At 39.4% G+C, this 27,258-nt stretch overlaps 1 protein-coding gene across 6 annotated transcripts; it reads left to right on the top strand.

Annotated features, from left to right (window-relative positions):
- Positions 1-1,902: 1,902 nt before the first annotated feature.
- Positions 1,903-17,057, top strand: nkx1.2la (NK1 transcription factor related 2-like,a). Of its 6 annotated transcripts, XM_079689765.1 has the most exons (5): positions 1,903-2,190; positions 3,937-4,107; positions 5,668-5,818; positions 14,210-14,328; positions 15,614-17,057. In XM_079689765.1, the coding sequence occupies exons 3-5, from the start codon at positions 5,706-5,708 to the stop codon at positions 16,213-16,215; spliced, it is 834 nt and encodes a 277-aa protein (XP_079545891.1). In that variant the 5' UTR covers positions 1,903-2,190; positions 3,937-4,107; positions 5,668-5,705; the 3' UTR covers positions 16,216-17,057. The 6 variants fall into 6 exon arrangements, with proteins under 6 accessions (XP_079545891.1, XP_079545890.1, XP_079545894.1 ...); XM_079689764.1 differs by lacking the exon at positions 3,937-4,107; XM_079689768.1 differs by lacking the exon at positions 3,937-4,107 and having other exon boundaries at positions 15,695-17,057.
- Positions 17,058-27,258: the final 10,201 nt, after the last annotated feature.

Raw genomic sequence — 27,258 nt, forward strand, 5'->3', positions numbered from 1 at the left:
GTGCTAATGTTTAACAAGGACAGGTGACGGGTAAGTTTGTGTGTGTGTTCATGTCCACTGATAACCCCCTGCTGACCTTTTCTATCGGGGGCTCATCTTCCTGGTCCTTGTGGGGAACATTTATCATTTCACAGACTGTTGCACAACACATTTCACCGACTCCAAGGAACAAACTGTGCTGCCAAAAACGCTTATACTTAATAATGGCCTCCTGCGGCAAAAACACACAGGGACACACACACAAGTATACAAGGCACTACATGCTTTTGCAGGATTTGGATAATAACCATGAGTAAAATTGGCAATGGCAAGGCTTAATTGAGTAACCAAAAATATTGTAGCCCATCATAAAAATCATGTAATTTGTGGGCAAACTCTCAAAACTTTGTAGCACCTCATTACAGAGCAGGGCCAGCAGATGGCAGCATTATTCTGTTTAATGTGCAGAGGTGATGATTTCAATGTTCAGTCCAGAAGTCATGTATAAATACTCAATAAACCCGCTAACTGTACTGCCAGATGTAAGTTACTGTATGTTACTAAGAGACCCTGTCTCAGTAGTTTTTGTTTGAGAAATAGTTTTTTTTAACTAAATAAAAGGTTGTTATGTGTCATTTTTGGTGTGTTGCATCGCTGAACTGGATGTCACATTAAAATCTAGTTGGATAAACTTCATGCTGTTAATCAGTTTATGAATGATGCTATTTCTTAAACACAAAACACATGCAGACATCGGGTGTCACTTTGTTAGAAAAAGTGGTGGGGACTATTTATCCAGATTTAACATAGCATAGCTAGCAGAAGACAGTATGAACCTCCCCTGTGTGTTGAACCCTGAGCATCTGCATGAAAAACTAGACTTCTGGACCACCAATGTGTATTTAAAACAAAGAACGCCTATTCTGTCTTGCTGTGATGTGTTTTTGAGTGAATTTGTACCTTTATGAACACAACGAGTTTGGAAGACAGAACATGAAATAAGTACAAAATGAATAAATGCATAGGAATAAATAGAGGAATACATAGAGGAATAACAAAATACAAGAATAAATAAATGTGATTTTTTTTTTAAATAAATAAATGTTGAAATAAATACAGGAATAAATAAACACAAGAAAAAATTGGGGTTAATTAAATACACTTTGATTTGACTGATTGATGGATTTGGCGCAAGAAGTAGACTTCACTTCAGAGCCCTGAAGAGCCAGATATAAATGTTTATTAGCGTGAAAAATGGTGTTGCTATTCAAGATTTTGCTACTACCTAAAACTCAGTAACAGCACAAATGACGCCTATGCCGACATCCAGAGAAACTCCTTCAATCATTAGCCAGAGGGAGATCTCTGAGGGCACTGCTCCCTCTTGTGACACAGAAAATATCACAGACAGTAGCTCACTCCACTGTGTAAATAACGTGACATACCTGCATGGTGTAGAAATATACAAATAAGTATAAAACTGTAAAATACCAGGATGTTTGTCACTGTCAAAAACACACATGAGGTTCAGTTGAGCGTTTATTCAAATGATATGCTGCCACATGTATACATAGCATAGGAAACAGTAGCCAATTCAACTTTTAGCATATGTAATACAAGTATTTCTACTTCTGCGGATCAGTTTATCAAATTCTATGTTTTTTAAATCAGTAATTTCACTTTTATTTTTGGATCTCATGTTTTGAATTTCAAATCGCACCGATCAGGCCTTTTCATAGGGAGTCATGATGATACATTGAATTATAATCACATATTGTAATACATCATTATGTAGCATTATAGAACCTCATCATAGTGACCAAAAATACATTACATCCACCTTAATTATTTTATGCCGCGCACACAGGGAAACGTTAAATGGACCATATCATACACACCCACGACTTTGAGTGACAGGTACAGGTGCATGCTGGGTTTAGCTAATGTCTTAATGCTAACATGCTAACGGGACGTCTAGTTGGACCCTCAGAGTGATTTATCCGTTCACAAGTAATTTAAAATAATCTCTGATATGAAGAGCCTCTTTCATCTCAAAATGAGGAGTGCATCAGTACAGAGAGAAAAGCACAGTTGACTTTATATTTATTATGTATAATTATACTATACTTTGAGTATGAACGAGGAAAGAGCTGAACCTCCAGCAGATACAGGACTCTGCGGGGACAGGACTCACAGGAGGCCGTGAGACAGGTGAGTAGGCCCGTAGTGACACACTCACTGTGATGGCTGTAGCTCCAGAGAATAAGGTTGTGTGTATGTGTGTGTGTCACAAATTATGCAACAATTGAGGCTCTCTTTTAGCTTTTTGTTTGTGGCTGCAGCCTATATGAATTGTGTGTTTGCATCTGTGTTGTCTGCTTGATGACGTTGATTTCTTTAACAAGCATTATGTAATGTAGGCTACGTGGCTTAATAATGGCTGTGGATCCAAATGCTGGTATTTTCTGTCAGCCTTGTTAATTTGCTCGATTTGTTTTGTCCTATCTTTGGTTCATTCTGAGGTTACACTCATGGAGGCATTGTATACTCAGTTGTTTGCGCAGGCTGCAAAGTGCATCCATACAACAAGACATGTATCAGGCGTGTGGTGCAATGTGGATGTGTTGACTCCTTAAAGCACTGTACTTTGACCCTTATGTGCTTTTAAGGCTAATATAGGTGGCCGTATGCATCCTCCAAATCCCTCTTTTCTTTAAAGAGAACAATATGACTCACTAATGTCTAGTTATTTTAGCTGATCTATTTTTGTTTTATCTAAGGACATTTTTTACCAAATGCATTTTACTTGTATTTAAGTACAAGTTATCTTTATATTAGCCTAAATGTACTTTTGATTAAGTATCTTATTCAAGAAACAATGTATATGTTAAAAGTATTTCTGCTGTAAACACAACATGACATTCACCAGTAGTAGCAAAACCTCTTATGGTATAAGCATAAAGCCACACAGACTGTTGTTCGTCCAGGTTTTGAATGTTGGAGATGCCCTCTGACCCAAATTGTTGAATTTGTTTTAATATAATCCTTTTCAACGCTGTGAGCACTGAATTTATCATTCACCTATATTGTTCTGAGGTAAAAGCAGAAATCTCAGTGACGGAGCCAAACAAAAAGAATACCTGCATGAATACTATTAGCCACAAAGGAGATTTTTGTCCTTTGTGGTCCTCGTGCGTTATAGCCCAAATGCTGCATTGTTTTTAATTTGGTACGGATGGAATCAACAAAACATCACACCATATTATGTGCTGAAAAGTATGATTCAGCATTCTGTAATGTTGCGTTAACAAAGACAAACTGGACCAAGCGGCGATTACATTTGGCACTTTTTTCTATAGAAACAAAAATGAACTGATTCCTACTAACCATGCAGGAAACTATTACTCGAAATGGTTCACATCCAATTTATCCTAAACAACCCATCCTTTTTAATTAAGGTCCTGGCCTATAATTGATGAATATCTTAATGTTTGCCATAAATGGATTAATAGTGGAGAGGGACAGGAAGGAGAATGGAGCGAACCCCCTGGAGAGTGCTCTCTGTGTCCCAGAGGTCTTATCAGTCGCCCTCCTTGTCCCTTATGCGGCCCTATTTGCTGCTGACTGTCACCCTGCCAGATAGATAGAGGTCTAATAGAGAGGCCTGCGCTCTGTTAAGTGATTGAGCTGTAAATACAGATTGACCTGAACTAAGACTCTCATCATCTGTAAACTCATTCAACACTCTCTCCTCTCTCCCTTGATGTCTGCGAGCGTCTGAATCATTTCCATCATTCAGGGGAGGGGGGGGGTGGCATCTCTGATCATGAGATAGAGAGTGAGCCACACAGCTCATAGTGTATATAGATGCATGTGTGTATGTGTGTGTGTAAATGCGAGAGGGTGCTGGAGCGTTAAACTGCAGCCCTGAGATGATCTTTTCCGTCCACCCCATAGAGAGCGGAGATTGTCCCGGAGAGAATTTACGGAAATAGTCGTAAAACGTGAAGACTCCAGTAATGGGATATGTCGATAAAACCCACGGCGGCACAATCTACGGCAGTTTACTGAGGAGATGAGTGGCCCGGCTGTTAGACAACTCAAATCTAATTTTCTCAATAAAGCCCTGTAAGTCAACAACACTAAAGCTTCCGTAAATCATAATACAGGACAGATTCATCAAGGCCGTATTTATTGTTATGGCCGAGTGCCACTGCTGCAATCATCCTATCACCGTGTGCTCGAATCGCAAAATTAGCTATTTTCCTTGTGTAATGTTTACAATTGTCAGAGTTATTCTAGCTATTTAAGACTTAATAATTGTTTACAATACATTATATAAACAGGGAGACATTTTAAGCATTTAAATAGGAATGGGTACAATCTCTGTTTTCCTGTATTTATTAAATGGATTGTATTGTTAGGGATGCATTTTCAGACGATTAGAAGTCAAAATATAACCACAATATGATAGCTACTTTCATTTATTGTTTAAGTGATTGACTCTTTAATTTAGTAACTATCATGTGGGAAAAAATCAAGTATGATGCTGATGATACAGAGTCTGAGCTGATACATCAGAAGTGAAATCAGAAAAGTATTTTGGCATTCACTTTTTATTCGTGCTTTTTCCCCTTTTCTATACTGCAATTGTGAAATCAATAAGGTTAAAGTGGTGTTTTTAATTTCATGGAATGTCTGGTCAGATGATATAAGGAGCGGTTAATGACCCACAGTCCCCCCCGCAGATGATCCTAGGTTACACTTGCCAGAATTATTGGAGAGTATTTTGAGTAATGAAGTACCATTTTTTTTTTATGTGCACTGATCCCTGAAAAATCTGTAAACTCTTTAACCTTTAATTGTGCCTGAATATTTAATATAATACTGCGACAGACTATGCAGATTTGTTCTTGGTTGTCCTTTTCGTACATATCACTGCACAATGTATAAACAACTTAAATGGCCTTCTTTAAATGTAAGAAGACATGCATTGGCTTCAGCTGATATTTAAATGCATTTATCTTAACTACCCCCCTTATTTAAAGCAGTATTTTGTACCCTACTCACCAAATCATCAAGTTAGACATTCTGTTCAGATTTATTTCTCTGTCCCCTCTGCAAAAAAATGGATTGGCAGAAGAGCGTTCATTTTCAAAGCCCCAACAGACTGGAATACTTTACCTGCTGCTATTAGATCTCTTGCATCATTGGGTATGTTTAAACATGCATTGTTATCTCACTTTCAACTGGTCTGTACTTGTTATTAACTGATATTGATGAAACTGATTTGCTCGACTGTCTCAAATTGTAATGATTGTGTGCATTGCTTGAATTTTACTTAACAGACTGTATGTGGTTTGTCTTGTGTCATGTTTTGCATTTTGTCTTTTTGTTTAATGTTAAGTTGTTGCTATGGTCGGGACCCCCTTGAAAACGAGATGGTGCATCTCAAGGGGTTTATCCCAATGAATAAAAATGTCTATTTATTATCTTTACATTTCTGGATTTCATATTTTTAAGAACTGTATGAAATTATATGTGAATCGCCCACATATAATAAGTTACAGATGTGCAGTCAGAGCCTTAGGAAGCACTTAAATCACAGCTCTAAGAATGTGCTATTTGTCGTCACTGCGTTATTTACCTGAAAGACACCAGAACACACTTTTTCTCCCTCTTCCCCAGAGTTGGTCCTTTGACGGCTGGATGCTCCATGGGCAGTGATGCCTGCAGAGCCAGACAGCCAGGAGGGACGCCTTGTGAAAGCCGGCGACTCCTCCCCCTGGGGGAGGGAGAGGACCCACACCGTTTTACTAGCACAGAAGGGCAATAAGTGGTAAAGGAAAACAATTATACCCCAATCATTTCCGATTCTTTGGCAGTCATGGGCGAAAACAGTTTTAAGGATGAAGGTTACAGAGCAGCAGAGGGCATCTATGAACGCTGACCAATCTGATCAAGGCATTATGAATTAAAGAAACTGAACTTACAACCAAAATATTAAACACTAATGAGAAAAAAAAGAAGGATGCTTAAATACAGTTGTTCGGTTATTGGAATTATGAAAACGTGGCTGCGATTTAGCTTTTCAACGATGTCATCATAAGATTTTGGTTGTATTTTCCCTTTTTAATGTAGTAATCTGTATTTTTGCAATTTATAGCCCATAAGGTTTGCAGAGTGTTGTTATACACCACATGCTTAAATATTTACAGCTGTAACGTGTTGTGCGTTTTTTATTTCTTATAAATGATCAAAAATAGAAAGTTGACAACTTTGCTTACTCAGCTCAATATCTATTAAAACAAAACAAGACAAGCGAGTCAGATATTAGTAATCCCCTCATTTATTACTTTCATCCGGCTTCATTTATGGCCCGAAACCAGCACTGCTTCACACACACTATCCCCCCACCCCAAATACTGAATAACATGCTCCTCCTGCCGATCCAGATCTCCTGTGGTGTAAATACACACTAACTCTCCCAAAGTGGGTCCCATTCCTGGCAGAAAGAGAACAGCTAATTCAACCAACATCTGTGTTGCATCTGCTTACTTTAAAACTTAGTGATTACTTCTGATGAATTACCCAAATAAAACCAAAAGTCTCTGTACAGCTACAAATATAGTTGAGTGAGATGTGAGATGAAAATGTGTTTCCCCCCCATGATTTAACTAACTAATTTGAGGAAGTTAGAGTAGCTTCAGGACAGCTTCACTGTAATCAACTTGTGCCAGTATGTTTATAATATGCATCTCAGCCTCTGTATCCTCTGTTTTAAACAGTTCTATAACGAGATTCCTGTTTATTTCACAGGATATAAGAAAAACACAGTCGAGCTGTCACCTCAACATATTCAGGTCTTCATTTGAGTCGGTGGTCATGCTCGGAGTCAGAATCGGAACTGCTCTGGGGATCTTGATCCTGGATCAACAGTAATCCTGCTCCCATTGAGGTCACCGTTTAGTTATAGGAGGCAAAAGGATCCCTCCGCTGTTTTCTGCCCAACTTCTATTAGCAATCTGTTAGCTGCAGTCCATTGAGAGGGAGGACTGAAGCACAAGCTCCTGGGAACACACACACACACACACACACACACACACACACACACACACACACACACACACACACACACACACACACACACACACACACACACACACACACACACACACACACACACTCACAGCTCACGGCACAGACCTTGTTTGATGAAAAAGAACAATTAAGGGAGAAATGAGGGAGAATCATCAGGGGAAATGGCTGATGAAGACTTTATTGATTAGAGCAGCTCCACTGATCCAGCTCTCACTGTAGCAATTATCAGCAGCCGCCTCCGCTAGTGTGGCCCTCATGGTGCAGGGCCACATTTGAAGACCAGGCCGTGAAAGACGGGAAGAGAGGAAGACTTTTAGACTCTAATAGAAAGCAGCAACATTAGCCTTTAATTTGAGATCGAGCTGAAACCTAACTTTTCAAACAATGTATGGTTTGATTAGATGTTAGATTAAATCATCTGCTATTTTATACAATTTCTTATCAAAACAAACCGCATAAAAAAAAGGACAGTGAAGATGGATAATGGAGAAATAAAATGGTAATAAATGCACTCTGGCTCAGGGGAAATGAGTTTCTGGTCTTATGGGTGGAGTTAATATCCTCTGGATTGCAAACAGTATGTTTACTTTGGGGGGCCTGCTCCTCATTATCGAAAATAATTCCTTGTCCTTTTCTTTCTTCATATTTATCAAAACCCTCGAGTTTCATATGCTGTTCCCATGCAGCAGAGACTGGGATCTGCAGAATGAACCATCCTCTTCCTCTTTGTGTCTCTCTTAAAAACATACAAACTAGGGCCAATAATGAATTCAAATCCCCAGTGAATAAGGCAATAAAGTCTTTTGGGGGCACATCTGAGTCCACAGGCCTGCATACCCACTGTGGAGGCCGGCCTGACCATTTCCATGTGTTTGTTTGCTCAGCTAAGACAGCTTTGTATTTGTATTTAAATCAGATTGTTGTCGCCTTAGGGCAAATATGCTGTGAGGCAATTGATGTGTATGTTGACTTATTAATGGAGTTGTTGGATATCCGGACACTTGCATGCATAGGTGGCTTGAAACGGTGCTCTCTCGTAGCATGGTGATCAATTGTATGTAGGTTAAATTGATCAGTTTTACAACAACACAACCAGATGTATTCTGATTCGCTTTTAGGCAGGGAATAAGGTGCATCTTGTTGTCTTTATACTTCATTGTCAACGTGCCCTGAATAGCCAGTGAATGATCTGGATTAGAATATGGATCTTCATCGTAGTGGCCGAGATACAAGTTCAAAGGTCAGATGAGTTGACCTTGGTGAAATCGTCATCTAATTAAAGGTGAAGGGCCAAGATTTAATCTGAAATGTGACCTACAGTTCTCTGAGAAAATTATGAGGGGTTTTCCCAAAACATTAAACTGACCCGAACACAAGATAACATAAGATGTTGATGATTTTATTGCTAAACGCAAATACTATAATAATACATCTACAAATGTCTGAAAACAGTTTTATTATTTATAATATTAATAATGTCCGGTAGTTCAGATTTTTCTGTATTTCTGAGCATTCTTGTCTCTTTTTACATATTGAAGAGTGGGTTTTTAGTTTTCTATATGAGCACCTCTTACTTTTATCAAAAATAATTGAATATGTGCCTTTTTTAGATGCTATAAAGAAAAATCCTGTTTGGGGGTTGCAGTTTTTGCTCACCTTGCAAATTGTACGTGTTAGTATTAAAATAAAACAGCCTCAGATAATGATGTATCCCACAAATTATATAACTGCTTTTTATGCAGAACCAGAAACGCAAATCAATGTTAAAACTAACGAATGGATGCGGATAATTGACTCAGCTTTAACAAAACAAAACTGAAAGCTGCTTTGTATTAAAAGGAGCACGTGCTTTGGGCTTTAAAGGCTTCAGGCTGAATGTAAAGAAACCATTCCTCCCAGTCACATCCACCATTACAGAGCCACTGTGCTCTCGTTCTGCTGCTCACTAACTGCAGCCTCACAGTTCCACAAGCTAGTGGACCATTTGGCAAGGGCACAGAAACAAAAAAGAGATAATGGTCAATGGAGAAATATAAAGGGACAAACACAATCTGTTTCTGCGCTAGATGGAGATGAATGGGGCATAATCCATTGCCTACCCATCACACCTACCCAGCCTGCTCCCCGCTTAACCGCAACGATGATTAATCCTACACCCACTATTTATATTTCCTAATTGTAATTAGCACGAATTATCAATTATGGTTAGTGCCTAATTGCCCTTCATAAAGACAGCTCCCCAGGTTTAAACGGGCCCATTTAAATAATGCAACTAATAGCTCTTGCCTTTGCGTTGCGGATATATCTTCATTGTTCCACGCGTGAACCATGATGGTTGCTCGTAATTTAACAGGGCAATCGAGAGAAGGAGTGCAGGTGGCACTGTGGGACTAATTATTGTTAATGAATTATGATGTGACCTTCTCAGAACAATGGCTAATCAATGCTCCCGTTGAGTGACAGTGCACTCTGTGCAGATGCCAGGGACCACAGTGCCATTACTAGCAGGCATCAGCCCGCTGAAAACATGCGTCTGCAGCTCTTCCTGTCTTCTCTTCGTCCCTCACGGTATCTACGCTCTCCTTTATGCTGACCTCCCTGTGGCTGCTTTGGATTTCTTGTGTGGAAGAGGACAGGCCAGTCAAAATACAGCCAGTGGATTAGGCCATGAAAGTTTTCTGCACAGTTTTCCTCTGTTTCTACTTTCATGACTTTAGCTGGGTACGGTTATTAAACATATCTGACAACAACTGCCATCATGGTATATGCTAAATTGAGTGTGTTCACTGGAATTTCTGGAATTCTCAGAAAGTTGCGCTTTAAACATTATTTGTATTGGTTTGAATTATGCTTAAAGTTCTGTGTGGAAAACGTTTCAATATAAAGAATTAGCAGTATTGTAAACTGAGTCTCGTCTTTCAGTTTCGGGAGAAGGATATTCGTTTTTCAGTTTTTCAATCATTGTTTTTATCATGGCTGGGTTCGGCAAGAAGTGCATCAATACTAATGTTTAATTAACATTTTAGTTGTTTGTTTTAGAAAGGAAAAAAAAAATGTTTTAGGGGAACATTTGTGTTTTTCTGAGATGGAATACAAATAGATCCCATGCAGTTTTAAGTATTTAAAAACAACTGAATATCACAAGCAAATAAATATATTTTTTCCTGCTATAAGGAGGATTTTCACTTATAAATGTATTGAAAGAAATGCAGTAAACTTTGAACTAAACATTCCTGAAAGTTTGCTCCCTTTGCCGTCATGACCACAGTACAGTGCTGGTTGTTAGTTGACTACATCAGCGTTTGAACTGACCTTTACCTTGTTGTGACAGGGGCGCAGTATGACTGACAGTGTCCCTCAGCATAATTTACCCCCGCCCCACATCGCCCTCCATCTCCTCTGCGATGCAGTTGACCCCTTTACAAATCACCCCCAACTTTACACATCTGCTGCCTGTCAGCATCTGCCAGGCGCACTCACCCGTCCCGCCCATAATGAAAAACTCTCATTACTCGCCTCCACCCAACAGGTATACAGGCCGTTAGGACAATTACTGGGCAATGCCACTGACCTTGTTGTTGGAGAGAGTCAAACCAACACAGGTCCCACTGAAAGGAAGCCTGGTAGCACAACTGTAGGCATGCAGTGCAGACGGGAAACTGGGAAAAATGTGTGAACGCTTCATGCCTGTTAAGGAAGATTGCACTGTACTTACTGACAGTTAAATGCTGACTGTCTCTGAGTGCTGATAAAGTAGAAACATAGGAAGTAGCTTGAAGGTAGTGGTGCATGTTAGAAAAAGCAAATCTCCCAATAATGGCATAGACTGATTTTGATTTAATGTCAGCAAAGTGTGAAAATATAACTAAAGGATAGCATGATTTGAAATACATCAGTTATTATCTTTTAGTATAGTCTTTATCTTTTGTCCAAAGAACATTGATCAGGTGCATGAGCTGCATCTAAGATTAGCAAATTAGCTGCCAGAAATGTCATTAAAGGTGGAGTATGTAATTTTGGAGAAACCAGCTCGAGTGTGCTAGAATTTGAAAGTACACAACCGGAAAAAATCTCCCTCTTCCTTCAGACTTCCTTACAGAGCCCCTCCTCCAACACATGAACGCACACATGACCAATGAGGGCACGAGATAAGTTTGTGCACAGATGGAAGGCTGACAGGCAGGTAGGCCATCCAGTTATTTTAGCCGGGCCGGCTCAGGTGATTGGTCGTGCTTTTTACAGCGCTACAGCTTCCACAGATGAATTTTTTTAATGTATTTATTGTCAAAGCATTTAATATATTCATTGCTAACGGGATGTTAAGAGCATTCCATGGAATATAACAAAAAGTGTTTCTGAAATAAATTACATACCCCACCTTTAACCTCTGATTATATATATTAACCAAATGCGGATTCTCTCGAAAGGATCTGGATTAAGAATACAAGAATGAATACAGGAAAAACAAGGTTTCTGCAAGTTGATACTCATAGCATACTGAAACCAATGGAAACAGACAGGAAGATAGATTTTCTATCTAGTTTGGTACGTTTTTAGAACTGGCAAAATGTAGCCTTGTGTGACAAGACAAGCAAAGTCATTAGTACGTTCTTCGGAGATGAACACAAAACACAACAACTACAACGTAAAGGAATTTGGCAGGAAGGATCTAACGGCCTCACCTAATGATTCACCGGACACTTGCCGGCCTTTTGTTTGAGTCCCACTTTACAGGAGAGTCAGAGACGCTGGAGGACTTTAGGGAAAACAAAAGATACTACAGTCTGTGAGTGGAGCCTCAGCTTAGACAAATTATCTGACGTTTAGCAGACTGGGGGCAGCCTATCCATGAGGTGATGACTTTATTGACCCTTGAGGGGGGTCTTGGATGGAAGTGTGTCTCTTGGGCTCCCTGCGGTGGACCTCTCCTCCTCTGAAGTTTTGTTCTGGCCCGTACAGACTCAGATGCTGTTCCCGCTCTCTGAAGTCTACCTGAGGGCCTCTTTGTCCTCGGGGCTCGTCCCTTTGTCCCGCCAACCCACACAAACAGATGTCCAGCCACTGGGCTTTCTCGTAGGAAGTTGTAAACCTCCAGTGTGCAGCGGGCTCCATTCATATGGAGGGTCTACAGTAATGGCCGTGCAAGTGCCATACACATGCAAATGCAGACACGCAGACACCCTGTAGGGGCGGCTTTAACAAATGTTTGACTATGTAACTACTGCAGAGCAAGCCGGTGCACCAGACTATGACTGGGTAGCAATGAAACCTCCATGCAGCAGAGTAATCACCCTGAACTGTATAAGTGACACAGGAAATTGTGTAGGGAGGAATTTGAGAGTGTGTGTAAACATGATCGGATCCCCCATGTCACCGACACCAGACAGAATTACAGACAGAGAAACAGCATCTGTCTCATCCCCACAATGTGGACCTCACAGGCTTCGATAGTAAAATATGTTGACAGTTACATGTTAAAACAGATGGAAAATTGTATTTTTTTTACCACCAGTTGAAGCCTATTCTAATCCCTACAACATACTAATATTAAATTATAGGAAAAGATTCACTGCAAAGTAGTAGGTTGTTGTAGGGATGAGCAGTTAAAGGACACTTCTGTGCTGTTGCAGTTACTCGTTCAATTTCCAGAAAGCCTGTCTGTAGCCATCAGGCTTTATCTGTATTGGACACCTGCTGAGAATATTGATCCTGTGCTGGTTTCACCATTTTAGCCATCACCAGGCATCAAGCTTTAAACAACCCTATGTCACTTTATTGAATACTAATAGGAAAGAGTAGGGGGCCGACTGATTGTGAATATCAATCTATCACCTTAGGTGAGAAAACTATCAGCCGTATTTATTGTACGGCCACAGTTTAGCTTTGTATGCTTTAAATAAGCATCTGATTCATTGTGGATGCTTTTAGTCTGTTCAAAAAAACACATCCTTATTTAGTTCTATTTAAAAAAAAAACCCACATCAATACAGTCATTTTGTGAAGATTGGCAATAATGCAAGCAAATGAAGTATAAACTATTTTTGTTATTTTCAGTTTTTGAAATGTTTGAAACTTGCTGCAGTGTGGTGATAGTGGAATAATACAGGAAATGCAGTACTGGGAATGTCATCAGTGTGTCCGGACCAGGAAAAAAATGAAAAAGGTATTCAATTAATAACAAGAAACCCAAATGAGCCATATTCTAAGCTATAACCATTAATTACCATCAGTATATCCAATTATAAGTCAATTTAAGCTGTCATAGCCTCCTGTTGTTAATGAAATACAATATCTTCATGATGCATGCTGGAAAGAATAATCATTTATTGTATCCTGAATTGTATTAACAACTATTATACGTAAATATCAAAGTGGTCTTTCTTTTCCACAATTGCATAATTACTGATGTATGTGCTTTATGGATCTAATAAGAATAATGTTAAAGTATAAATAGTGCAGGATATCAATGTGTTTTACATTTTATCATTGCAAGTTTTTATTTGCACCGATTGGAGTCGAGGCTCTCTGGGTTTATTTGCTTAAACCGTTTGGTTTCGATTAGGATATTCTTTCTCTAGGGACACGAAGTCTCCTCTCTGACAGTAACGTCTCTAGAAAAGTCAAATTTAGGGAGAAAGGACGATCTCTGATATGGATCAAGTGCCATCTGTGCCCAATTTACTTTCAGGTCGCGGATTATTGAATTTAATGATATGGGTGATTATCGACGAATGCTTTGAGCCCATTAGGCGGTCGTGTGAAACACTAATAGTGTTTGTGTCACGTGTCTGGGTGAGAGACGGGGGGGACAGACGCTTTAAAGACCGAGCTCCGGTCATCTCATTCACGCTGAAGACTGACAGACAGGAGCAGAGGAGCAAGGTACACACACACCTGCGAGGAATCATCAGCAGTAATCCAGTTTGATGAAGCTTGGTGACGAGAAGGAGGATACAGTATGAGAAGTTCCTCTCCACACGCGTAATCACGCATGTCAGTCCTTTCCTTCCTTTAACGCTGTTTCTATCTAAAGGATGCTGGACCCCAAAGACTGTGGAGTCACAATGACGTCCAGTCATAAGATTTCTTTTTCTATTGTTGATATATTGGATCCAAACAAATTCAACAGCAAAAGAGGAAACGAACTTTCCATCGTGAAGGAGTTTCCTGTGCCACATGAAGAGGGAACAAGTTTGGAGTCGGACGGTGACGCAGGCGGAGACTTCAGAGTTGAGCGCACACAAGCAGGTAGAGAAAAAACATTAAAAAATATTACTTCTGTATTTCAAACGTTTTCTTGTCATATTTATATCTGTTTTTTATTTATTGCGTATGACATTCATTTAAAAACCTACCGAAAGTCGTCCTCGAAACCAGTAAAATAAGCGCAAAAAATTAAAATATATTTCCAATAAACTTTTTCTGCTCTATACCTAAATTAAACACCATCAAGTGAGATGCTATTTTCTATCAGATGTATTGTCATCTCTGTATGACCTTCCCTTAATTTCCAAGGCTGCGTTTCCTTTCAAGGAAGCCACAAAGGCTCGCTCCCAGAGCCCCCGCGTGTGATTGGCACTGGGACAGGCAGGCTAGATAATTGTTTAAATCGTCCCATTGAGGATGCCTCTGCGCGCTTTGATCGATATCCCATTACTGCATCCTGCATATCTCCCTCCAGCACCTTGCAGGTACAAACTTCACACCCCATCCATGTCTGATCCTAAATATCGTTCGATTAAAACTTCCCTTTAAATAGATGACATTTATCGATCCACCCGCAAATATGAAACTCCATTAGCACGTCACGGCTGAGGTGGCGGAGCTGGATTTAGACGGGATTTATTTCCGCAACATGACATTTGAGGCGCTGTGTGGTTTATAAATTATTAAAGGATTAGTGACCAAGTCTCCCCCTCTCCTGTGATTCTATGCTCCGTTCCGCACCACAGACTTCAGGATACAAATCAAACGCTTTACAGATGTAAACTTCAGGTCTTCTGTGTGGGCTTTTTAAACTGCGCTTCAGACGGGACAAAGAGGGACATTTTTGCACCATGAGGATACTTTTGTTAAGCACGCGTTAGGCATCAGCTTTGAGATTTGGCACGTGACTTTCTGTCTTGTCAGGAGCTGTCTTTTCAGCACTGTACAATTTGACCAGGATTAGGATAACACTTTAAAAACACATAAAATAGTTAACTTGTTTTGGTTTGTATTGGACTTTTGTGCTGAAAGTCAAATGTATGGTTTAATCACCTCAACAATTATGTTAACTCAATCAGGTACATTTTAAACAACCCGGTCCAACACTGTTGTTTTAATGAAAGCATTGTATGTATTTTGTGCCTGAAAGAGATTTTTGAAAATGTAACACAAATTGAAGATTTTCTACACTTTCACTCTTCAACAGTTTACAAGAAAAATAAACCAGTATTATATCACTTGAATATATATGCTGTGTTATCCATTAGATGCTTCATTTGCTGCGTTTTGAATGATATGGGCTAACTTTTTATCTTTTTTTCTACAGAGGAAGAGATAGACCCTGCATCCCCCAGGCGTCATGGTGGTGTTGATAACTCTCTTCTGCTCTCCCCTCCGGCTGAATCAGAGTCCTGTCTCCCCGGGGAAGAGGACGATGGGGAGTCAGGGGCCGCCCAGCAGGATCCCTCCCTGCACAAGCGGCAGCGAAAGGACCAGACCTGCGCCAAACCACGGCGAGCCAGAACAGCGTTCACATACGAGCAGCTGGTGGCTCTGGAGAACAAGTTCCGCACAACCCGGTACCTGTCTGTGTGCGAGAGACTAAACCTGGCTCTATCTCTGAGTCTGACCGAAACCCAGGTGAAAATCTGGTTTCAGAACAGGAGGACCAAATGGAAAAAGCAGAACCCCGGGGCGGACAGCAGCACCTTACAGCCCGGCTCCAACTCCCTGGTCAACCTCAGTCCAAACCTGACCCCCTGTGGAGCAGGCCCCACCAGTTTCCACCAAACTTTCCCCAACTTCAGTGCTGGGAATGTGATCTTCCACACGGCCGGCGGTGTTCCACTTTCATCCACTGGAGGGCTCTTGCATCCCTTCATGACCAGTGGTTTCGTCCAGCCCACTTATTATAACCCACATCTATGAGAGAAGCCAAGACTGACTGCAGCTGATCAAACTGTCGGGCAAATCTTTAAAAGCTGAACTTTTACCGCCCAGAATTATTGTAACTGTTGCATAAATACCATCATCTTCTACAAACTGAGGAGAAAAGGGGTCACCTGTTTGTCACAGGTTTGGTCATGTTCAATAACAAATTGCAACACCATTTAAAGGAAATTAAAATGTCTTCATGATATTTCGAGTAGGGTGTTGACTGTTTTATTTTATCATGGACCTTATACAGGACATCAAAACAAAATGCCATATCTGTGAGTTTTAAAGACTGCCAGGACTGCACCACTATGTGTTGATTGTTGGTCGTTGTGTATTTGACAGCTCATACAGTATGATTTTCTTCATCTGTGTACTGTCCAACATCTCTTACTGTGACATTGCATTCATCCAAACACAGCTTTGTGTCTTCCTCTCAAAGGCTTGCAGCTCTGTTGCCATTCATACAACGTTATCAGTGTAACTTAATTAAAAAAACTAACGCATACTACATCTGTGTCCGGCTTGTGCATTAGAAAGTTAAAACACTTCATATGTGAATGAATTGTAGGACATTTTGCACCCCCGTTTACATTAATTTGGTAAAACCTGACACCAGTGATGGGTTTGTGGTAGATCATGTGCATAACCCTCCTGTTATCCTCACATTTACTTTACACCCTTTATCCTCTGGGGTCAATTTGACCCCAGTAGTTTAAAACTCAATGATCATATTCCAAATGTTAACCAACATGTATGTCTCTCGTGCTTTAGGTATCTTAGTTGACTACCTAAATAACCATTTAAATAAAAACATTACCCCAACCTTCCCCCCTACAGACCCCTTTATACATCCAGAATTCCTATTATGTGACTAAATCACCATAAAATCTCACTGACTGAAATCAAATGTTAAAGTAAGATCTTTTTGATGTTGTTAAAGGACCTAAAGCAGAGGGTAGTTTTGTTTTACAATGATACTTTTGCATGTAATAGTCACCTCAATATCATCCTACACAATCAACACAAATATGTGTAAAATATTGACATTTGTATATGTTTTATACTACTAAAACAGCCTGGGGTCAAATTGACCCCAAGGAACAACGATGCGTACAAAGTGCGTACAGTACATTTAAAAAAGATCTTCATGTTCATTTTATGTTTACCCATTAGTCCTCACTACATTTGGAAAAGTCATGAAATATTAAGCAGAAAAAATAATGTGAACCATTTTTTTTAGATACGTTAAACATTGAGTGGGGCCAAATTGACCCCAAGGATAACAGGAGGGTTTTAAAGGGCCCAGTGGAAATTACTCTATGCTGCCATCTCCTGGACAACAAGGTGCAAGACGAGGGATCTTAATTACCTAATGACCAGGGACCTCATGAGATAACACACACTCACATTTTAAATTATGTATCTATACACATCTTGGAAATAAATTATTCATTATTTTCATATGTTTTTGTTTAAAAGATATGAGTTCATTAAGTATGCTGCATCATTAGCCATTTAACTTCAAATAATAGAATAAAACTAATTGACTTTATTTATAGAAAATACATACGTTACTCATACTTTATCAGTCCAGCAATTAACCATTACTTTGGTTTTGCCAGGTTGTGTCAAATCCTCCTCCAGCAGCACATGCTTTGTCTTTTTGAATTTCTTGCTCTCAAACCTGCAACAATTGTATGGTTTGGCCACTTGAGGGCAGCATAGATTTGAACATGGCATTTAAATATAACAACCTTTTAAGGATGGAGAAGTCAAAGCTTGAGTAATTGAAGAGCAGAAAGTGCTTATACTGATTCTTCAACCTTCAATTACATAATACGATCACACAGTGTCCACCCTTTCTTTATTTCTCTATAATCTCAATTTAAATGTAGAACCTAGTGAAAGAAAATACTATCTATTGGAATGTAGGATAATAATGATCATGTACAGGACATATTCATACTTTTTTTGTAATTTATTTCTATGATTATTAATGGTTTATGTGTTGCTGTTATTTCCGAATTCCTACTTCATTAGATTATCTTTAGTAAAGTTTGATTATTCTCTACACTTATAATGTATGTGATTTAGTGAAGCTTTTTCCTGGTGAAATAAAGTTGGTAACAGTATGTGCGTATATGAAGAAGACCTGGCACATTTATTGAAGCGGATCTTTAGGGGGGCATGTATGCACATGTATTATTTACACAGAGATAAATAGGGAAAGTAGAGCCAGACAGCCACAGTTAATTGATAATTCAATGCAATAATAGTGTAGAGTTGGCTTCTCTTACACTCTTACACTTCATTTACTTCATGTGTAGTAGGTGTGAGCATGACTGACGTATCAACCGCTGAGCTGAGAGAAGCCAGTCAGACTAAAACTCATCTGTGTGGTACTATAGCTATAAGTAGCCATGATGTGTGCAGCAGAGGACTGGGAAAGGAACACTTCCAACCCACTGCCAGGTCAGTGTCATTATTTAACATCTGTCAAGAGTGTGTTGTGCCTTCACTACTTTAATCCACAATACACTGGTTGAAGAAGAGGCCTCTGTCTGCAGGCTGTGAGTGTGCTGTGTAGGAGACAGGAGGAGAGCATACTGAGAATGGCTGGTAGACAATTTTCCCTCTGACATCACTCTGCAGTTAGAGGGCTGACAAGCATCCTTCAATTAAATGGGATTTTCTCACTGCTGTCAAAACCTGGCCAATGTCAACCTGTCACCGAGGTGCTGGTGTTAGTTTCACATACCATTGCACATGCTTCCAAACATCCACAGCACACATTCATTTAACATTTGGCGTCCTTCCATGTATTTGTTTGTGACGAATGATGCATATGAATTTTCCCTTCTTTGGTTCGGGGATATTTTTCTTTGGCCTGGCATGCAGCCGAAGATTTTGACAGTTTTGATCAATACTCTAGGAAATACGGCATGAGGAACTTATCCCCAATTTGGGCCCCAGGCATCTTGTGTATGACAATGTGATGAATCATTTTGCAAGTTATCCGAAGGGGGTCATTTAGGGGTGGGCGAATAGAGGGGATGTTTAAAATTGTGCTCGAAAATGCTCTGGGACAAGGTCAAATGTTAATAGTTACAGTGCTTTCGTGTCTGTACAGTATGTAGATGTGTGTGTGCATCGGAATGGGGAGAAAATTCCAACTACAGCCCCTATTCGCTGTACTTATCTTTTCCAGAGAATGAGTAGGAGGCTTGAATAAATAAAATGGAGCTGAGTGAGGATTTCCTGGTGTGTGTTTGTGTGCGTGTGTGTGTTTGTGTGCGTGCGTGTGTTTGTGTGTTATCTTCAGGCGTGGTGGTCCACAGGGACGTGCATCGTTTCCACTGAGGTTCACGGACAGAAGATGGGAAGAGCGCGGGGTGGAGTGCGGGGTAAAAAGAGATATTGGAAAACAGGTTTCGTAGAAAATTGTGGGAGTTTTTCTTTTTACAACGAGACACCAACCTATTCTGATTCCCTCTAATAATTAACAAAACAAACAACTATCTGAATTGTATGTATTAATCACAGTAAGTAGCACTTACTCCTTGACTCAGCATTACAATATGTGTTTATGCAGAATTTGTTAGATTATTTCTATTGATATTGATACAGTTGACACATTGTAACATTTATTTAAAATACTATAGGTGTGCCTACCCGATGAACACAACTCCAGTATTTACTCACTAGATTTATCCAAAACTCTTAACTTCAACTCAGTCTTCTTTAGCAGATTATTTTAGTTGTCATGAAAACAGCTGTTTTGTCATCACTACCTTGACAGTGACAAACTCCATCAACTGTTGAACACGCGATGATACAATGCAATACAAATATCTGTAATAGCAAGTATTTGGATGATCAATTGTTTTCTCTTGTCAAAATCACATTTAAATCCCTCTCTCCATTTAGTTTTATTCAAAAGTATGGTTTCTATCAAAACAAATATATATCTGTATTTATTAAGAGCAACTTTAAAAGTCGGCAGTGGGTGTTCCTTGAGTTGGTTTATTTATAAGCCACAGTTGAAACAGTTCAGATATTTGCACCTACACACACCATAGTACAACTGCATATTCAAAGCTCTGTGTGTGGGCTGTACAGTTGGATTTTGTGAACTTACATTTCTAAAAAGTGCTTATCGTGCTATTCTTTATGCTGAATAAAACAGTGGGAAGCCAATTGTTCAGACAGTGGTATAATTTTAAGTTTAAATCACTCATTATCTGTAATATTTGAGTTTGATGAGAGATTAGACTCCTGAGGATTTGTACTATACATTTTTAACTGCAGCCAATTTTCTTTGAACTCCTGTATATTTTATTAGCTCTTCCCACCCCCATCACCTTTAAGAATAATGGGATATAAAAGAATAAAGGACTCGTTAAAGCCTTAACTGTAAGTATAACTGTTTATCTGTTGGAAACATTACTGTCTTGCTATTAGAAATATGCAGGCCAAGAAAGATCGAAAAGAGAGTAGAAGCTGGTCCCGAAAAGTTTTCAAACGTCCTATTTTTGTTTGAATCGTTTAAGTTTTGCTTGACATCTCTCTTATATGCTATGAATTTGAACTGCATCCTCCAGCGCTGCAGGGACCGCAGCCAAAGAAGGAGATAAAACTGATTTCTTCAGCACCAAGCGGCAGAAGGAGCCAACTTGTAATGCCGTTTTAATCAGTTGTAGAAAGTGAAAGTTGGGTTGAGGTTTAAAGGGGGGGGGGGGGGCGAGTCCTCTGAGGTTTAGGGCTTGTCTGCTTTGGAATTCAGAAGTGAGCTGTACTGTTCAGCCTCATCTCTGGGTCAGCTCAATGACAAACCATGGAAGTCATGAAAACTTAAACAGCAACCTTACCAAGAACTACATTTGTTGAATACAATATTTTCTTTCTTCATGCAGAATATTTACATTATTGTAACACCAGCTGTGCTGACGATGTGCTTGAAGCCAAAACACAAATTACCCAGACGTTGTAAAGCTTCTGTGCCTGTGAAGGAAGAGAGTTGCCAAATGCCTGAAAATCTAAACACTCCCCTCTGTTTGCCTGCAGTCTGCTATCATTTAGTTGTCTCTTCCAGCTGTTATAAGACATTAGGAAACAATAATATCTCCAAATGTTAAAAGTAAGTGGGTATCAGCATTTCCATAATCCTAATTAAATCACAGTTTTATTTTAGTGTAACTAAATGGGATTTGCCAGAGTAAGTACTGTGTGTTAGATTCTCAGAGAAAGTCAATATTGTGTCTCATTCAGTCTGGCTTTGCCCTCCTTTATTGATTTGTTTCTTCTATGATGAACAATGTGGTTTTGATAAAGCAATTTCTATATTAGGTTCCCTTTGAAAAGCAGACAACTCAAAGTGGCAAAATGATTAAAGCGGTCCGATTGAACTACAGCAAGAGCAATTATGATGTGAGAGTTACAGTAAGTCCTGATGTGGCTTCAGGAAACATTTGGATAACTTCCCAGTGAGGGTTTTGCTTAAGACGGTTCGGAAATGGCAGAGTGTGAGTGATGTCTTGGATAAACTCTGGCAGGCCATCTCGATTAAGCTTTCCTGGTCCATCTTTTCCCCTCCTCACAAATCTTTTGACTACGTGTTGAAATCTTTGCACACAGGCCAGTGTGGACACGCTGATGTGATTACAAGACTACTGGCACAGGAGTCAAGCAGTGGATGAAAACATATTTTCCAGGGAAAAGGCTTCATGGTTTAGGAATTAAGTGTAATATGATTTCATTGTAGGTTAAGTAAAGGGGAATTCCAGTTCCTTAATTCAACTCGAACTCTGGACTGGAGTCAAGCAGAGCTGACAGGAGTGTGTTTCCCCTCTCTTTAAATCAGTTGTTTTTGTCTCTCATAATATTGGGCTCTTCATTAGAAAATCTCTCTACCGTATGGTCAACATGGGCCAGGGACAAACAGTTCATTATCTAGTGAATTCTTTGTAAAACAAATATATTATATATGATGCCTTATAAAGTAGATTTCAAGGAGAATAAATATTGATAATCCTAAATTGTATTTCCGCAGAATCTGGGCATATTGAGGTTCAAACAGATGCATCAATACTTAAAACTCCTGTCCTTTCATTGAAAATCTCGCTTTATATTCTATTCACCTCCCATCTCCCCAAACACTGCAGCGTTACCAGATGTGTTGTTTCACTCATCTGATGCATTCAAAGGTCAGCTGTGCTAATAACACAGAAAAGGACAGAGCGCTGTTAATTACAGTCTGCCTCAAAGTCAAAGACCACGATGCTGGAAGAGAGCTCGTCCTCCCTCACACACACGCTCATTAGAGGACATTACCCCGCAACGGCTGGGAGTGAACTAACGGCGGTGTAATGAACTCGGTTGCTGCTGTTAGATTTGGAAAAAGAGATGCAACAGCCTGCCTCCCTTTCACCTCCTATGCACAGAGTCTGCAAAGGACAACTTCTCAATCAGGAGTAAAGAAAAGCTAAGCCTGTGTTTGCTGTAAAAATCCTGATTCGCCACATCGTCAACGCTCCAAGGTGAGCTGACTTCCACATATTCGGAATGAAGCGATGGCGGCACCATGCAGAGAAGAACATTTTCAGCTTTTTAATGAGCCTTGCTTTCTTTCAACGATCTCCAATAACAGTATGAAGGATATCCTTCTTTCTTTTTTTTTTTTCATGCAGTGCTTCTACGGGCCTTTGAAGAAAGTGCCACCTTTCTACAGATGACAGAGGAAGTTTGCAGGACTGTGTGATTGGGTAGATTATGTAAGAGGATCTATGTCTTCAAGGGTTAAGGGGGAAAAATGACTAGTTTTTTTATGTTAAAACTGCTTTTTGTGTTAAGCTTGTTAGCAGCAGTTGCTACTTTACAAATCCAGCAGTCATGAAGCACCAATAGCATTTATTTGAAATCATGGTTGTGTCCACCTGGTTGATGTAATGATGATGTTCTCTCTTTTATCTCTGTGTTTGGTCTCTATCCATTCCTAAAGGAAATATCTGGCTCTTTAGCTGTAAAATGTTATTTTTTCACCAACTATAGTTGCTAATTGTGTCTGTCTGTCTGTTGTTTGGTGGTGAACGGATAGAGCTGCATGTTGTGGCTGAAAATGACAGTATGAGAGAGGTAGAAATTAACCCAAACATAACTGTATGGCAGGAGTTCTAAACTATAACACTTTTTTTAAAGCACTGTGAAGCTGGGTTTATAGGCTTATTTGTGCTTTAAGACAATGCTAATATACTGATGTTGGACAGAAATCATGTTAACAATGCTCACCATCTTCAATGAGCGTTTTGAGCAACACATCCTCACTCCCAGGTCGGCCTATGTTGACGTTATGGCAAGTCCCCTGTGTCGGCTTTTTCCAACGCAAGGGGGGGCGGCCGTGTCGGCTTTTTCCCACGCAAGGGGGGCGGCCCTTAGCGTACATTTTCTACTTTCTGGGATGTCCATAGGCTTCTATATAGCTCCCTAAACGTATGTTGTAGACGACTTGAGATCGCAAAGGAATGCTACCCGCAGATCCATTCTCACAGCGTTTATCAAACTTTTTCTTACTCAATATCAAGCCACACTTATTGTTTTTACTTCTTTATTTTAATTGAGTAATGTAAGACTTTTGTTGCCGTCAGTTATGGGGAGAGTAGGGGCTCAGAATACTGAAATCTGTATTGTTTCATCGTTTTTTCCTTCTAATTTTGTATTCTTTTCTAAACCACACACTGTTATTTACTCAACAATAACACATAATTATCCTTGTGTTTATTTATTTATTTGATTAATTTGATGAACAAGTTGGAGTCCGTCAGGACCGAGGGTCGGAGCAGCTCATTATCCTCGTTGCTTTAAAGAATTTTACACGTAAGTAAGTAAGTATTCTCTCCGCTTCGCTTGATAAACCCCGTGATAGATCTCAAGCTCTGTAATTGGATGTTTGAATGTGCGCCGAGGGTTACGCCGAGCGTCGAACAGTAGGCTACTTTGAAATGGGATGGAACCACGGCAGACTGTCCAAAACTGGATTTGAACGGGTCCACCCCCTCCCCCCCTCCCCCCCTCCCCCACCCCGTTCCCAGAACTACACGTGCTGGCTATTGTGTGTTTCGCAACATGTTTAACTTCTTTGGCACGTCTCTGGGAATTGTAGTTTTAAAAGACGTTTAATATTTCCCACAATAAGAAGTTGCCAGTATTAAACTTTGTACATCCCTGGAGGTTTAGGGGATAGGAAACACTCACATTTAAAACATATAATTAATAAATGGGTGAGAAGGGCTTGTGCCCATAATGGGCAGCATTAATATATACCCACATGACAGCTAAGTTCAGGCTTTATTTAGCAGCTGGTATTATGTCTGTGACCCCTCCTGTTGTTCATTGATAAGCCTGAAACATGAACTTGCACATTTTGCAAATATGGCGTTAGCCATCGATCATCTTAAGATAAGATATACTTTATTGATCCCAAGTTGGAAACATTTGCGTTACATCAGCATGTGTAACAGTTGTAAATATGCAGTGGTGTTTATTTGTAAATCATTTAGTATAGTCACACAAATGCTGTGTTTTATTTAATAATTCTGTGTTCTTTATTTATTGATTGTTGTTAGAAATTAAAATCAATGTTTTGATGGTATAATGTAGCTTAAACATACCGTCAGTTTAAACGCTCTTTTATACTGAAAAACCAGAAATTCTTGTGCACAAGCAGTTAAGCTTTTATTCTGAAAATCCTTCATCTACGGTTAGCATTTAGCATGTGGCTAATATACGAATTCCTAAAGAGGTGAATTGAGAAGCGAAATGACGTGGTGTGATGAAAACCGAAACCTACTGATTTAACACTACAACGATAGATGTCGAGATACTACCATGTTGAATATTAAATGAAAGTACAGTTTATTTTAATACATTATTGTTTACAGACGAGAGTAGCATGTGACAACATCCGGAAACCAAACCAGCCGTGAAGTATTTTCTGTATGTTTTAGAGTATTGATTACAGCGTTTAGAATGTGTTACATGAAAAGTAATGAAAGAGAATATGAGGAGAAAAGGCGTGTTAAGCATATGTTGAAGGTGAAAAGTACCAGTCCTCTGTTTAAATGCAACAACGGACATTAGAGGCGAGGCGAGCCGGCTGGCGGGGAGGAGCCAGCAGAGGATATATAACGGCACCGAAAGGGGGATGGGCTTCTCTTCTTGCTCAGGAGAGCCAGATCACAGCTGTTTTCTGCCGGAACAATATTCTGTCTGTAACACTACCGCGCCTTTTTTAATTAAAGTATCCCATTTGAATCTTTTCAGAGACTCCATTTAGTCTCATTTTAAAGCTTCTCTCCTGGACGCGAGAATAAAGAACATATTTAACATTGTTCAATACCTGACAAGGTCGGAGATGAAAAACTTGGGTCGCAGGTTCCTCAACAGTGCATTACAAGACATCTATCAATATATGTGTATACCTCCACCATTAAACTGTCATATTCTGCACATTTATTATACTATCTACATACATCTTATAAGAGTATGCTATAATATTAGTTAAAATAAGTGCTTAAAACATACAGTAGTTAACATTGCAGGAAAGCAATATATTATTACTTTGTCAGGCTTAATATTTATACCCCCAAAGCTTTTTTCTTATTCAAAATAAGACCTTAACCTAAAGTATTCTTTAATGTTTAAATAAAGCCTTATTAGTTTGTATGTCTGTGTCTCCTATTAATATCTAATAATAAAAACAATTCATTTCAATAACGTGCTTTAACCACCAGGTGTCCCTTTCTATCAGCTTTGCACCGTTATGGTGTAAATATACCAATATACTGATTGGATCAAATATAGAATACAGCTGAATTAGTATTGATACTGCAAGGAGACTTGTATTGTGAAGAGAAATTGAAGATTTTGTTTAATTGCTGATATATTTATGATCCACGTCACATATTCAGTTTCGGCGGCAGTTGTTTGTCTAGAAGTCTTCTCATCAGGACTCTATAAATAGCGAACTACGGCAGATTTAATGCAGCCGAACCGTGTATTACAATGCCGTTATGTGATGACCTCCTAAGAGAAAAGCAAGCAAACTCGGAATAAAGTATTATTGAAAAACGTTTTCGTATTTCACATCAACAGGAAGTCCGGTTAACTAAAATGTCCGTGCGGAACAATACCCCAACCCATAGATCCGTGGGTGAATAATGTCACATTACAAACATCTCTTCACATTTACATTTTAATTTACATTAAAGTATTTTGTGAGGCCTTCTAAAATGTTTTTAAATATAATTAGGGTTGTAGTTGAAGAGTTTGTAAATTATTGCGCACAACGGCACGTCCATTAATACAGATAGCCTACAGATACAGATTTCAGTATTCTGAGCTCCTACTCTTCCCATAACTGACGGCAACAAAAGTCCTACATTATTCAATTAAAATAAAGAGGTAAAAACAATAAGTGTGGCTTGATATTGAGTAAGAAGAAGGTTGATAAACGCTGTGAGAATGGATCTGCGGGTAGCATTCGCTCGCGATCTCAAGTCGTCTACAACATATGTTTAGGGAGCTATATAGAAGCCTATGGACATCCCGGAAAGTTGAAAATGTACGCTAAGGGCTGCCCCCCTTGCATTGGAAAAAGCCGACACAGGGGACTTGACATAACGTCAACATAGGCCGGAGTGAGTACAGTTGAAAGTGGAACAGTCAATAGTTTAGCAAGTAAAATGGGCGTTTCAGACAAATTTTAGATTTGACCATGTGATGGTGCTAAATATAAAGCTGTTACAATTCATCGTGGACATGAATGTGTGTTCCAATGAAATATGTTTGGATATCTCATTCAGCGCGAAAATTGTGGACTAAAGGAGAGAAATCATTTCTATGTTAATGTGTGTCTTCATTTAAAAATAAACTAGATACATTCAAACTGATTAAAACTGATTCAGGTGACACTTTGGGGGAAACCTGATTTAATTTATTCGCACACAGCTTGTGCTTCTCTGTGAGATGTGAATATACAGT

Source organism: Notothenia rossii (genome assembly GCF_949606895.1).
Source record: "Notothenia rossii genome assembly, chromosome: 6".
Classification (NCBI taxonomy): domain Eukaryota; kingdom Metazoa; phylum Chordata; class Actinopteri; order Perciformes; family Nototheniidae; genus Notothenia; species Notothenia rossii.